The sequence below is a fragment of the Catharus ustulatus genome, chromosome 3 (genome assembly GCF_009819885.2).
Source record: "Catharus ustulatus isolate bCatUst1 chromosome 3, bCatUst1.pri.v2, whole genome shotgun sequence".
In the NCBI taxonomy this organism is placed as follows: Eukaryota; Metazoa; Chordata; class Aves; order Passeriformes; family Turdidae; genus Catharus; species Catharus ustulatus.
Genome location: NC_046223.1, coordinates 9425169 through 9440851, shown reverse-complemented (window position 1 = coordinate 9440851; position 15683 = coordinate 9425169). Strand labels below are relative to the sequence as shown.

At 43.5% G+C, this 15683-nt stretch overlaps 1 protein-coding gene across 1 annotated transcript in view; it reads left to right on the top strand.

Annotated features, from left to right (window-relative positions):
* The first annotated feature begins 2558 nt into the window (after positions 1 to 2558).
* LOC116994791 (serine/threonine-protein phosphatase 4 regulatory subunit 3B-like) overlaps positions 2559 to 15683 on the top strand; it is a 37068-nt gene continuing 23943 nt past the window's right edge. The window contains 5 exon segments of the mRNA XM_033056730.1: positions 2559 to 2741; positions 3515 to 3659; positions 3771 to 3871; positions 4190 to 4407; positions 5577 to 5745. Coding sequence (XP_032912621.1) covers positions 2559 to 2741; positions 3515 to 3659; positions 3771 to 3871; positions 4190 to 4407; positions 5577 to 5745 — 816 coding nt within the window.

Genomic DNA, 15683 nt, shown 5'->3' with positions numbered 1-15683 from the left:
GCCAAGCTCCAAAATGTCAGACAAACAGTTTGGGGCATCTAACAACATCTGCCTCTTCTCCATGAGTTACTCCAAGATTCAGAAAAGTCTAGAGAACAAAAGTATCTGGATCTGCCACTCCACTTGCAGTGCGCTATCCAGCTGTTTTGTGAGTGTGTGTTAAAACAGCTGGATCCCCTTTGTCCTGGCACACTCAGGGCATTTACTGCTGCTTGCAAGGTTGGTGAACACTTCCCTGGCAGAGAGCAGCAACTTTCTGTCCTCAGCTGCTGCTGCTATTCCTTGAGCAAAATTAACAGAATGCAGGCATAGGGAAAGCCAGCCTCTAGAGTTGTATTTGCATAATTAATTTGCAAGCTAAATCAGGAAATTTATAGGATTGTTCCAATGCTTTGAGGAAAGATTAAGAAAATCTCTGTAATTTCAAAGCAAGTTACAATTCTTTCCAAGGGCAAAGGGATTCTTACACTGCCTATGTGTGCACTCAGTAAAATTAGGATAACATTGGTAGATAATGGTATTTAACACTTCATCATTATTTAGCCTTTTTTAATACTTTGCTTCTCTTCAACTATATTACCTTCAGATACCTGCAGATACTGAGATTAATATGCTTTGACTCTGAACATGCAGCAGTGATTACAAATGCTGTGGGAGGGCCTGGTTAATTGAAATAGTTAGTATAAAGGTATGGAAATAAAGGGAGCATTCATTGTGCTGAAGATCTGTCCTTTCTTTGCCTATTTCAGAAAGAAGGGTTAAAATTCTCTTAGTTACTGAAACAGGTAGGATATGCTCAGGAATCTTCATGAAGGTCAAAGAAAATGAGGTGTCTTGGGTTCCAATGTGAGGTGTAAACAAAAGTATATATTCTACTACCATCTACATGAGCTGTTAAAATGGGTAGAGCAGTGTTCTTTATCTTCTCCATGACTCAGCCCTGAAAACTCCCTCTGCGGAAGCAGCAGCCACCGTGGGGGGGCCATTTCTGATAATGCATCATCAAGGTCTTCCAGAATTTCTCATAAAATTGCATCATCCCACTGTGAGATGCCCCACCCTGGGGGAGGAACAGAACATTCCTACCTGTATATAATCTGGAGCTTGGGACACAACAATACCACCACTGGATTCCCAGAGGACAAGAGTGTAGGAGACTGTAGGAGGCTGTAGGCAGTGGGCTGTACAGTCGGGACAGATGGGGAGATCTCTAAAGCCAGGTCTTGGAACTTGTGGTTTATTGCAAAGAGCGTGGGAAAAAAGGCCCTGCTCAGAGCTCCCACCTGCCCGTGCTGACCACGGCCCCGCCTGCACCCCCACTGGCCGCGGCATCAAGGCCCTGCCTGCCCCTGCCAGCTGTGGTCCTGCCAGCTCCTGCCGGCCCTGGCTTTGCCGGCTCCTCCCACACGGGCTCGCACTTCCGGGTTGGCAAATTTCCAAATTTTGTCCATATATAAGGTGCACTGGATTATAAGGCGCACTTCCGGGTTCGGGCGAAAATTTTAGTCAAAAGGGTGTGCTTTATAGTCATGAAATTGCGTTGTCTTGTAACTATTTAGTAACTAAGGTTTGGTATCTCAAATATGGCTTTCATTTCAATCTCGCTTATGGTTTCCATATTCTCTGAATCTTTTGCCAGGCAATCATATTTATAAGGTTTTCCTGATTCATCAGTCCCAACACAAGAGCTCTCAATAACTACCACTGGAACTCCAGAAAAGGACCAGACCTTTGTACAGGATCACCACTTCAACAGGACTACATCCATCACTCCAGTCAGACTGCTACCACCACCCTGACCAACAGGGTGTCATGTCGTATTCTAATTCTGTTGGTGTAAGCCACTGTTTCTGTGCTATTGCCTTTATTGTAATTTTCCTATTAAATTACAGTTCTTAGTTTTTCTATTAAATTGTGAGAGAGTTGGCATCTCTCACAACATATTTGTGTGGACTTAATTCCTCCTGCTGGTTTGCCTTCAAACCAATAAATATTTTGGCACCCAATGGAGGGCACTCCTGAAAGAAATTAGAATTAGAATTTTGTAATACAGAAACCACCTATTGACCCTGATGCTCAGCATGTTTACATGGATATTGTACCTTGCTCTCAATATTTTCTACACATGGGGAACTACCTACCTGCTGTAATGCTCATGTTAAGACCAGAGAATTGTTTGAAAATTACTTTGTTCGTTTATTATATCTATTGCATGATAACCTCCAAGGCAATGTATGTCATTTGGAATATATATATATATTTTGTTTACTCTTCCTCTGTGAGGAAGAGTAGAGAATGGCTTTTTCCCAGCTTTTCAGGCCTGACACATCAGCTTCTGAAAATATTGCGTTCCTTTTGGATGTCAGGGATGGCATAATCTTGTTGTTAGTTCTTCTTTGTACGGCCTGCACTACGTACACTGTGCTTAGAGTCAGAAGAGTGCTTGGTGTAGTACAGCATTCTCAGGAGGAGTAGGAGAAAAGAAGCAAAGCAACAGGCACCATGTCTACGCAAACCATCACAAACCAGAGAGAAAAGGAACCAAAACAACAGTTATCATGTCCACAGAAACCATCACTGAGCCAGAAGGACAGCCTAAGCCACTAGCAGTTGCCCCCATTAAGAAAAAGAAATCAAAGAGCAAATCAGCCTTCATAGTGACTGAGGAGGAGGCAGCAGGACCTTTGCACCCAGTGCATGAGGCATCAGTCCCAGAGATCGTTGCTCGGTCTCTATCCCTGGTGAGCTGCGTGAATTGCAGAGGGAGTTCACCCATCAGGCAAACAAGTCCATCCTGACCTGGCTGCTCTGCATCTGAAACACCACAGCTAATGACGCCATTCTGGATGGAAGTGAGGTCAGGCAACTGTGATCCCTGCCCCAGGATGCGGTCATTGACCAGGGAATAAGAGAAACCCAGAAAACCCTCAGCCTCTGGTGGCAACTGCTGCAAGTGTAAGGGATAGATACCTTTGTAAAGAAGACCTCCATGTGCAACAAGATAAACAGAACACAATGAAACAGGTATCCAGTGCCTAAGGTAATTAGCTGTGCTGGAGCTAATTCCAGCTGGTTCATTTTTGTGGAAGATAAGAGATTCCCTAAGAGCCCACATGGTGTCCAGTGCACATCACAAATGTGGTTGAGATTCACATGGCTTGGACCAGAGATATACTCCCGTTATTTAGTAATGCTGCAATGGATGGAAGGAGAGAACAAGGTGAATTGCATTGGCCAGCAGTTTACAGTGGCCTTGTAAATTCTTAATTGACAAGGACACTGTCACCCCACTGTTATGTACTCATGTCTCATCCATGGAAACAAAGCTGGTTGAATATGTCTGCAGCTTGGAAGAGAAAATTGAAGAGGGCCACCAGAAACTGAGAAAGGAGCTGGAGGAAGGAGTTTACCACATCTTGCCAGAACCAACAAGAGTATCTGCCATTAGGAAAGGATGTTCCCCAACCAAGGAGAGAGGATACACTCCGTGAGGTAACTTTTGTTTTTCCTTCAGGAGCATGGAGAAGACATGAGGAAGTGGGATGGAAAACCCATCTCTTCCTTAGCTGCCCAGGTACATGAACTGAAAATAGGAACAATGACTGCAAGAAGCTTATCTAGGGTCAATGCTCAATCTCTTGTAGACAGAACTCCAGGTGGTATAGGAACAATAATATGACCAATCCTCTTGAAGGTACCTCAGGAACATATATGCAGGAGGAGAGAAAGTGTACCATGACCAGGATTAAAGGGGTGCTGCCTCTTGCTAGGTAGAGGAAAGGGATGTGGATCCAACGACCTGGTACATCTGACCCACAAACGTATACAGCTTTGGATGACACCAGTCTCAACGTACCCTGATGCCACCAAGGTATGTGGGAGTGGAATCCATTTCAATTTCTGGGATGGCAGGAGGATCCCAGCAGCTGACCATACTGTAAGCTGAAGTGAGTTTGATGAGGAAGGAGTGCCAGAAACACCTCATCGTGACTGGCCCAGAGGCCCTGTGCATCCTTGGTATAGACTATCTCAGGAGTAGGTATTTTAAAAAGACATTGCTGGGCTTTTAGGGTAGCCACACTAGAGACAGAAGAGATCAGACAGCTGAATACCCTTCCTGGTCTCTCAAACAACCCCTCTCCTGTGGGCCTGCTGAGGGTTGAAGAACATCTGGAAACAATCACTACAGCAACAGTGCACCATCAGCAATACCACACCAACAGAGACTGTGATTCCTATCCATAAGATGATTTGTGAACTGGAGCACCAAGGGATGGTCAGCAAGACTCATTCACCCTTTAACAGCCCTATATGGCCAGTATGCAAGTCCACTGCACCACCACTGAGTGCTGCAGTACCAGACATGCTGGAGCTTCACTATGAGCTAGAGTCCAAGGCAGCAAAGTGGTATGTGACCACTGATATTGCCAATGCATTTTTCTCCATTCCTCTGGCAATAGAGTGCAGACCTCAGTTTGCTTTCACCTGGAGGAGTGTGGAGTACAGCTGGAACTAGCTGCCCCAGGGGTGGAAGCACACTCCCACCATCTGCCACGGACTGATCCAGACTGCACTGGAAAAGGGTGAGGCTCCAGAACATCTGCACTACATGGATGACATAATCACATGGGGGCACACAGTGTCTTCAAGAAAGACACCAAAAAGACACAAAAAAGACACAGAAGTCTTCAAAAAAGGAGAGATTATCAAGATCCTCCTGAGGCCTGGTTTTGCCATTAAATGAAGTAAGGTTAAGGTACCTGCTTAAGAAATTCAGTTTCTAAGAGTCAAGTGGTAAGTTGGACGTTGCCAGATCCCAACAGAGGTAATCAACACAATCATTTCTATGTCCCCACCTACCAACAAGAAAGAAGCATAGGTTTTCCTAGGAGCTGTGGGCTTTTGGAGGATGCATATCACAGAGTACAGCATGATTGTAAGCCCTCTTTATCTTGTGATATGAAAGAAAAAACATTACCAGTAGGGCCTTGAACAACAAGTGTTCGAACAAATTAAGTAGGAGATTGCCCATGCAGTAGCCCTTGGGCCAGTCAGAACAGGGCAGGATGTGAAGAATGTGCTTTGAACTGCAGCTGGGAGAATGGTCCTTCCTGGAGCCACAGTCAGAAATTACCTGGAGGATGACCACTTGGGTTCTGGAGTGAGGGATACAAAGGATCTGAGGCCAGCTATACCCCAACTGATTCTTGTAGCTTATGAATGGGTTTGAGCTGCCTCAGAAGTAATTATCACTGAAGAACAGCTGCTTCTGCAATCCAGATTCCCTGTGCTGGGTTGGATGTTCAAAGGAAAGGCTCCTTCTACATGTCATGCCACCAATGCCACAAGGAGCAAGTGTATCGCTCTGATCACACAGTGAGCCCAGATAGGAAATCTTAACCACCTTGGGATTCTGGAAATCATAACAAACTGGCCCAAAGGTGAGACTTTTTAGATTGTCTTCTGAAAAAGAAGAGAGCAAGTGACACATGCTGAGGAAGCCCTACCATATAAAGAGCTACCTGAGAGTGAAAGACAATATGCCCTCTTCACTGATGGTTCCTGCCCAATTGTAGGGACAAATCAGAAATGGAAAGTTACTGTATGGGGCTCTACATGGGCAAGTTGCACAAGCTACTGAGGAACAAGGTGGATCAAATAAGGGTGCAGACCTTAAAGCTGGCTTTGGATGTAGCCAAACAAGGGAAGTGGCTGAGGCTCTATCCCTACACTTACTCTTGGATGGTAGCTAATGTTCTGTGGGGATGGCTGGATCACTGAAGAAAGGCCTGCTGGCAGCCCAGAGGGAAAGCCATCTGGGCCACTGAGATTTGGCAGGATGTCATTGCCCGGATAGAGAGGCTAACCATGAAAGTTCGACACATGGATGCATACGTACCCAAAAGTTGGGCAAACGAAGAGCATTGTAACAATGAGCAGGTAGGTTGAGCTGCCAAAGTGAAAGTATCACAGATAGATGTGGACTGGCAGCACAAGGGAGAATTACTTCTAGCTCATTGAGTCCATGATGCCTCTGGTCATCAGAGAAGAGATGCAACATACTGATGAGCTCGTGACTGAAGGTTGGACTTAACTATGGACAGTATCTCACTGGTCATCCATAGCTGTGAGACCTGTGCTGCAATCAAACAGGCCAAGTGGGTGAAACCTCTGTGGTATGGTGGATGATGGTGAAAGTATAGGTACTGGAAAGCCTGGCAGATTGACTATATCACCCTGCCCCAAACCTGCCAAGGTAAATGCTATGTGCTGACCATGGTGGAAACCACTGCTGGATGGTTGGAGACCTACACTGTGCCTCATGCTACTGCCTGGAACATCATCTTGGGCCTGGAAAAGCAAGTCCTGTGGAGGCGTAGGACCCCCGAGAAAATCGAGTCAGATGAGACTCATTTCAAGAACAGCCTTACAAACACCTGGGCCAGAGAACATAGTATTGAGTGGGTATGTCATATTTTCCATTATGCAGCAGCTACCAGGAACGGTGCAAAGAACTGCTTAAAACTACCTTGAAGCTACTTGAAAGGGGAGCTTCAAAAACTGGGAACTGCATTTAGCAAAGGCCTGCTGGATGGTCAACACCTAAGGCTCCATCAGTTCAGCTGGTGCTGCCGAGTCTGAACCCTTGCATACAGTGGATGGAGATAAAGTCCCTGTAGCACACATAAAAGGTATTTTATGAAAGACTCTTTGGATTAGTCCCACCTCAGACAAAGGCAAACCCATCTGTGTGTCTGTCTTTGCTCAGGACCAGGTTACCCTTGGTGGGTAATTCAGAAAGATGGGGAAACCCATTGTGTACCACAAGGGGACCTAATTGTAAGTGGGAACTACGTGTAATGTTTTATTGAGTGTATTTATATGAGAGTTAAAGAAGGATATTGATTTGGGTATGATATAGATGGTAGAGAATAAGGGGTGGTTAATGTCTTGGGTTCCAATGTGAGGTGTAAACAAAAGTATATATTCTACTACCATCTACATGAGCTGTTAAAATGGGTAGAGCAGTGTTCTTTATCTTCTCCATGACTCAGCCCTGAAAACTCCCTCTGCAGAAGCACCAGCCACCCTGGGGGGGGCCATCTCTGATAATGCATCATCAAGGTCTCCCAGAATTTCTCATAAAATTGCATCATCCCACTGTGAGATGCCCCACCCTGGGGGAGGAACAGAACATTCCTATCTATATATAATCTGGAGCTTGGGACACAACAATACCACCACTGGATTCCCAGAGGACAAGAGCTTTCATTAACTACCACTGGACCTCCAGAGAAGGACCAGACCTTTGTACAGGATCACCACTTCAACAGGACTACATCCATCACTCCAATCCGACTGCTGCCACCACCCTGACCAACAGGGTGTCATGTCATACTCTGATTTTGTTGGTGTAAGCCACTGTTTCTGTGCTATTGCCTTTATTGTAATTCTCCTATTAAATTACAGTTCTGACTTGACATCTCTCACAACATATTTGTGTGGACTTCATTCCTCCTGCAGGTTTGCCTTCAAACCAGTACATGGGGACAAACAGAAAATAAGATTTGTGCTCTTTTGACAGCATGATTATTTTCATTGAGTGCTTTCCATACTGGTTAGACATCTGGCTGGCCTGTGATGACCACGTGTCCTAATAGTGATTGTGGTGTTCTTACTGGCAAATGGCTGTGCAGTTGTGTCCTCTCCTCCTGGCTGAAAAGCTTGCTGCTCTCATCCTTGCCTCAGCTTCATGAGTACAGATATGCTGCAGCTCACTTCAGGCCATGCTTGGATCCACTTTAAGGTAAATCTTGACAGAGAATAGGGCCATTCTTAACACATGGTCAGACAGGAAGAACTCTGTACAAGAACAGACATTGCCACAGTACCTGGACAGATTTGATAGCCTTGATCACCTCTGCATTTTTGCATTAAATGAGGGATGCTTTTTGTTCCAGTTGTCTTTTCACCAAAGTATGAGCAGGTTAAGACTGTGCCATGAACACAAAACTGGCAGAGAAAGATTGCAGGTGAAATTTTGCATTGAGAAATTGTGGAAATTTTCCCCCAGGGTTTTGAAACCAATGCCTATCTTCTCTAGTTTGAAAATAGCAGGACTTCTTATCAGGGAAGTGTCCATTATGTCAGGAAAGCTGCTACAAAAAGGAAGCCAGGTATGTGGGTGACATATTTCCATATAGTTTCATTTCCTTCACATGGGCTGTAATGTGTTGGAGTCTGGCTGAAAGTGCTTCCAAGTCATGTACATTTAGTGTTTTCTGCCAGAAGGGAAAGAAGGAGGGTCAGAACCTCCATGGGAGCAGAAGCCTTTCTGGAGCTCCTGGCTATACTGAGGCCATGTGCTCTCCCATGTGCTTTCCCAAGGTCAACACTTGCCCTCCCTCATATCTCCTGGAGGTACGTGTTCACAAGATCCCTGTGAGGAAATTCTGGGTCCTTTGGCTGTATGAGATGAGGCATTATGTGGAATGTTTGAATGTACTATTATTTTTCACTGCGAATCTAAGAAACTTAACCTTCATCCCTGTGTGGTGCTTATGCTGGACTTCATAAAAAGCCTCATCCTCTTCCTCAGCAAAAATGTGTAATTTGCTGCCAGGTAATTACACGTTTTGTAATATACTGAGGGTGATACTGCTTTAAACTGTGAAAATGCCACTTTGGAGAGTGCATGTCAATGGATGAACTCACTAAACTTCTAATTCCCTGAAATCTCTTTTATAACCTATTTTAAACCTGATGTAATGGATTGTTTGTGAATGGCACATTTCAGTTTTCAAGGGCCTGATGCTGTGAATACATTGTCTGTCTGTTGATTCTGCATCCACATGAGGTCCTCTCAGGGAATGTTCATGTAATGAGGGCAGCCATTTCATGCAGGAGGGATCTTGGAGGATCTTGTGAGTTTTGTTACATGTAAAATAAACTACTCAGCCTCTGACTTTGGCTTTCCATTCAGTAATGCACTGCATATACTAAACGTGCCACTGCTTAGAATTTAGTTGAGCACCAGTAGTACCCAATGGTAACATTAAAGTAGGACAATTAATCTAAAATTTAGTGTTTACTTCTGCTGTAAAGAAACAGTGCCTCCTCTCTTTGATAGTATGATCTATGTATTTGCTACCTCTCAACTGTTTGCAAAAGTGTATGTCAACTTTATTTCAAAACTTAATCAGAGAAAATATTTTCCTTTCTATTCCTCTTAGAGATACATCTGTTGAGTGTCTGAGAGCAGCTGCCCTCATAGATTACTAGGTAATTAATCAAAGATGAGGCCAACATTTCAAATCCAGCTGGTTTTGGCAGCAAATGCTAGTGGGTCACTAAATGCATTTAGCCTGCCTTTCATATGCCTGAAAGCAGTCCTCTTTGATTGTGAAGGAAACAATTTTCAAGTTTGGATTTTCCCTGTGTTTATTATTGGTCTTGCTTAGACATTTGAGCTCTTGGAGATTTGCAGTGCTCTCACGAACTGCGCAGCTGTTTGCAGCATGCAAGGTTGAGAAAGAGAGATAAATCTTCAAGTGGTGTAAAACTGCTGTTGATTTGTTCAGTTTTCAAAGCTAAACAGTAATCTGTCCATTCTAACGAAAACATACAGCTTTTACTTCTGCCAGGTTTTTGTAAGGGATTTCTGGAAATAGGAAGAGTGGAATAGGATTCTGGTTTTCCCTCGTGGTTCAGGATTTTTTACACTAGAACATGGTATCTTTTAATTAGAGATGTGTCAGTGCAGCAAAGTCTATTAAATGGAATAAAACTTCAACTTGTTAGCAAGGAGAGTGTGGGCTGGGCTTCATCATGCAATAACTTCCAGCCTTTGGGAGTGGTGAGGCTTAGCTTGGTCACCTTTTACCTAGGCTTTTGGAAGTGCTAGGTCAACACTTCTGTTGCTGTGTAGAAATATTTTCCATCATCTGCCGGGGTAAAAACTTAATAGTGTGACAATCTGCCTTGGTTTCCCATGTTTTTATAGTTTGCCTTGCTGTACTGCTAAAATTTTTTACTGATCTTGTTCCTGTACAGCTAAGTGCTCTTGGGGGGTTTTTACTCTTTCCCTCGGTGGAGGTGGAGAATTTTCCCAATATCATGCTAAGGAAGCTAGCTGGGGCAACTCCCTTAGGTTTTAATTGCTCAAGACAAAAGGGATGGTCGTGGGTTGCTTTGGCCTTCCAGGGGGACACGCTCTCGCCAGCCGAACGTGGAGGAGAGAGGTTTTTTCTCTGCGGTCGGATCTGCCTTGCACCCTGCTCTGCTACAGCCTCCTGCTTCTGAGAACAGCGCTGAGAACCGGGACCCAAACGGTGAGCAGGGAGCCTTCTTTCACCCTCTTCCCACCTGGCACACGGCCCTGCCGCCTCCACCTCCGCCTCCTTGCTGCTAATGCAGGTGCTGCTGCTGCCGCGAGGGGCCTGCCCCGCTCTCCACTGGGACCGTGCGGAGAAGAGTGTCTGTGACTGGAAAAGGGACTGAGTTTTGTTCTGTTTTGTCACTAATTTTTTCATAGCTGATGATGTTCTTTTTTGTCTTCTAGATATATCAGTAAAGAGCTGTTATTCCTAAACCCATACCTTTGCCTGAGAGCCCTTTAATTTCTAAATTATAGTAAACTGGGAGGGAGGGATTTTCACTCTCCATTTTAGAAAAAGCTCCTGCCTTTTTTCTGGCAGTACCTGTCCTCTGAACCAGGACAACTGTTTTCAGGCCTGAAAACTATAGACATAACAGTGCAAATGCTTTCTGGCTCTTCTGCATCTGTGATGGCAATGCTTCAAACTGTTAAAGTGAGAAGCTGTAAAAGACATCCTTGATAATGCATGTGCATGAATTTAACGGCTATGAGTAGATTAACCTTGATCAAAAAGCTGTGACAACCTTATCTTGATTTATAAGAAGCAGTTATGTTACCAAAGAGAGGTAATTTGCTTTGAACTTTCTCCTTTATAGATGTACTGTATCACATTAGCTGCTGTACTTCTCATAGAAAAATTATCAGGACTTCTCTGTGTAAATAGCATCTAACCTCTATCGATGATGACAGTGAGACAGGGACACTGAATGGTAATCAGAATCCAACTTTACTGAGGGCTACATGTGTTTATATACCATTTCAGGAAAGCTAGAAATATTTCACTACAATCATCTAATTAAACATCACACAGACAAACTTTGCATTTCTACTTAGTAAAATCTTATTTCCCATCAGCCAGACTTGATTCAATCTTATAATCTTCAGAGCTCAGTTTGGTCTTGCCATGGCATCCTCGTTATCAACCTGCATACACCGATTAAATCTACAGTACTATCAGTCTCATTTGAATTACTCATATCCACAAACCTCCACAACAGATAGTTGGCTCTATTTAAGTCTCAGTATTGATATGGGGATATCTGATACAGGTGTTTGATAACTGCTCACTGTTTATTTTCCTCAATAAAAGGAAGCTGTACAGATTCAGAAGAAGTTGCATATATTCAGGGCAATTATGTTGTGTTAGCACTTTCCGACCTAGCTCTGAAGAAATCTTACTTGGAAATTCTAACTCCTTGATTACCCAAAATACTGTAGCTACACAAGCAGTATAAAGTTAGGAAGATTATATTTGTTGGTAATATTGCTGCTTTCAGGCTAGGAGACCAGCAAAAAGGATGTAGCAACAGTCTTCCTTCGTGCAGAAAAGAAGCAAAAAGCCTTTTATTAAAGAAACAAATCACACTCTTATAAACTAGATCATGGAACTGAGGATAGACTTGACTTCATTGGTGCAAGGAAGGTAACACCCCTTGTAAACATGCTTTCACGAAAACATCACGTCTCTCACGGATCCAGCAGGTGCTTAATCATTGTTATAATTCCTTCTCTCCTGTTTTTCTTTGAGCAGCCTGAGAAAATACAAGGCTGCTTTTCCCTGGCTTTCACCAGTATGCCCCATGTCCCCCTTTCAAAATGTATTATAAAAAGTAAGCAAAAGAAGTGTCTCTGTGCTCCCCAGCAAGGCCCTTTGCTAGGGTAAATAGATACATTCAGGAGACCTGAGGATACTTGCCTAGGAAACTTCCAAACTTGTTGACCTTCCTTGCAAGAAATCCACCACCAAAGCACTATTTCTAATACAATAGCAAAATCTGCCACCATTCCCCAGAATCAAAAGCTATCACCATTCCTAATACATTTTTAAAAATCTAGCTAAAAACGTCTCATGGATTTCAAAACAGTTCAATAAAAGGTACTATTTCTAATACAATTCACCAGAACTAAAATCCATTACCATTTCTAATACATTTTTAAAAATCTGGCAAAAAAATCTCTGATTGATTTCAAAACAGTTCAACAAAAGAGTTCAACAGTTCTGATGTCAAAACAGTTCAAACATGAACAGATGAATGTCCATTCCCTGGGGAGGGACCATCTGGTCGGTGCTTGGCACATTGGTCAGCATTTGAAACTTGTATATTGGACACATTCTGCCTCCAGCGTTATAGGTCAGCAGCAGCAACCTCAGCTCGAAGCAGGTGTGTCCTGTTTGAAGCCTGTAGCAAGGCAAGTTATTCACAAGAACAGGTTTATTTAAATATTTTTTTCAATCATGTTGTTCAGCCTTAGGAACAGTATTAAACATGGAAAAGGTTTGAGTTTCTTTCATTGGAATGGTATTATTACGATTTTCCAACAAATCTTTCCCAGAAATCAGATCGAACTTAGAAGCATTTAAGCATTTGCTTGAGCACTCTGCCCCACCCCCACCGCATGAATGAAACCACCCCCAACTGCTCCCCAAAAACTAGGGTAACTTGCAGGCCTCACAGCACCTGAACATGGGGAAGGCGTCCAGAGACTCGGAAGTGAGGAGTCGCCCTCCCCTTCTGGGGGCGTGCCCTTGGCATCATCAGCATGAGGTGGAGGTGAAGAAGACAGCACCTGCCCGACAGACACAGCAACCTGAAGCATTGATGGGAGAAGCTCTCCCGCGCGTGGGTTGTCAGACTCCACAGGCAGCACCGGCGCCGGCACAGTAGGATGGAGCACAGGCACTCACAGGGGGAGTGTGATTTCCCCCTGCTGAGGCAACAACCATCACCTGCCTCTGTGCCCAGCTGCCGCACTGCTGCTTGCACCGATTCAAAATAATTTCCTGGGGAAAGGTACATGATTTTATAGCATTGCTTAAAATGAAAGGACAAAATAGCATGTTTGGAGTTTAGCTTTGCGTATTGTTTCATGTTACCTGAAAATAAAATCAAAGATCTGCACTTCAGACAGTGTCTCACTGCAATTTCCATCCCTTCCACATAGCAGATTCCTTGGGAAGAAGAGTCTGAAGTTGTTGATTAGGTTCGAAACTTGGCTTTCTACAACCGAATAGATACAGTAGGGCTGAAATTCTGCCTGCTCACTCCTATAGGAAGTAAGGAGGAGCAGGAACAGAATAGGTGGGAAGTTGGATTTTGATTTTGCCCCCAGATTTTAAGGATCGGCATGTCAGAGGCTTGTATTTGCGAGTCTGTTGATGGAAAGTCATTAAGAATTGCATCCCTCAGTTTCCTGCATGACCACAGAAGAGTCCCAGTAATACTCATTTCCAACTCCTAAGTTCTCTTAGCCAGAGTCTCTCAGAGGCTATCTGGCAGGAAGACAAAGGATTTCTGGTACACCAGCTTCATCTCAACTGTACTGGAAACACAGCTGAGCTACTTTTTAACTGGCTCCGAAATAAGGTCTTTGTGCTTAAGTTCTCCTTATCGGTTCCAACATAGCTTCCTAAGGATGGCTGGCCGGTAGTTGTATTTTGATAGCTTAATGCTCATAATCTTACTGATTATTAGTTGTGAATATATATATCCCCAAGTGTTTTGCTCTTCTCTATCTGCATCACAGTTGGCACCATATCTATCAAAGAAGTAGTCTTAGATGGAGATTTGTGCTGCAGAGATGCAGTGCAGAAAACTGAATTAACTTCAGCACTTCTCCTCTGCAGCCTTGTGGCTTGAGACCTGCCTGGCAGGGGTTGAATTCAACACAGAGACAAGTTACAGGTTGGGGTGATGCCTAATGATTTTTGTCTTTTTTCCTTTTATATATTCTCTGCATTCTTTACACATATATTTGTAGCTTTGTAGCCTATTATTGCATTTGTAGCTAGTTTTCCCAGTACTTTTCCCTGCCCTGATAGGGAGAAAGGCAAAACACATTCCAGAGCCCCTATCCTATCTTGGTTCTCCTTAGAAACCAAGCTAAGAAACAGCTCTTTGAGACATATTTTCATCAACAATATTTAGGCCTATCTGAGCGGAGAGGATTTAGAAGGGGCTTGGACTGGGGATGGGGTGGGAGGCATGGAAATTATATCACCACTTGTGCTCCTAATTGGTGATTTTTGTCAAATATTCTAATTTCCTAAACCTATAAAACTGTATTCACTGCCAAGGGGGTGGGCTTTTGTGGACATCTTTCATATCTACTCCTGGAGGCCTTCAATAAGGACCAGGCTTTATATTACCTCCTATACTAATATTATCTCAAAAGTGTGTGTTGTTTCATTTATAGGTTCTTAAGGCTTCATGGGTATTTTGATTATTGAGCACAGCACTCAGGGCAGATCTGACTTTTCTGAGCCGTCTTGTTTTCTTTGGTAAACAGATTTATCTGTGATATAAAAGAGAATATTGGAACTTACCCAGATCTTTAGACACAAGTTTTCCTTATTTTGCAGCTGTTTAAGAAGATTTGGGGTTTACTGGTAATGCAGGTAAGTTGCAGAACATCACGTTTCAATACTACTTGGCTTCCAGTGACTCTCTCATTCATCAAAATATCAGGAAAGAAGTTCTCTGTCTATGGTAATGCTTAAGCTACAAGCCAGAGGGGAAATAAAATTGCAGGCAGGCTGCATATTAGAAGGGTTATTTATAAGAACAGCTTTGATAGTTTAGAATCTGTTTTTCTTCTGATGTGGAAAATTGCAAAGGATGTACAGATGGGACTTTTTCACAGCTGTATGTAACACTCTGTTAGCGTTTCTGGCATCTGTGCAGCCTGCAGGCTAGCTCCTGTGTCCGTGGGAAGGGCAGAGCTGCAGCTTTGACTGGCTGACATGCCCTGCAGTAGGAATGAGGGGAATCCCTGCATCCTTGCCTGGGAATCACATGGACACTTGTGAGGTGGCATCAGCACAGGCTCTGTGAGCCTCTCCTAAGCCATTTCCACTTGGCTGAGCAGAGCAAGTGAACATCTTGTCCTCCAAAGCACCAGTTTTGTGATAAAAATCATGAAACTAAGTTGAAAAATTTTCTCCTGCCTACTGTGCATTTTTTCTTGTTGCAAGAAAATATATTTTCACTATTCATTTGTTCTCCTATTTTATAATAAAGATATTCTTTGAAGGCCACTGATCTGGTTTACTTGTGCCTTAGGCATGGGAAGCCCTGCAATTATTACCTGGCTTTGAAACTGAAGGGGTAATAAATTTATGAAAACCAGTTCATGCAGCCTAAGATAGTTAATGCTGGAGCAGGATTGATTCACCAGTATTCCCATTATTCTGCTGGACTGTGTGAATTTAACTAGGATATGGCTGAAAGAGACAGTAATTCAGTCTGTAAATAACTTTCTTAATGACACCTTTTGCACCCTGGGTTTCTCTGTCTGTTATATTCAC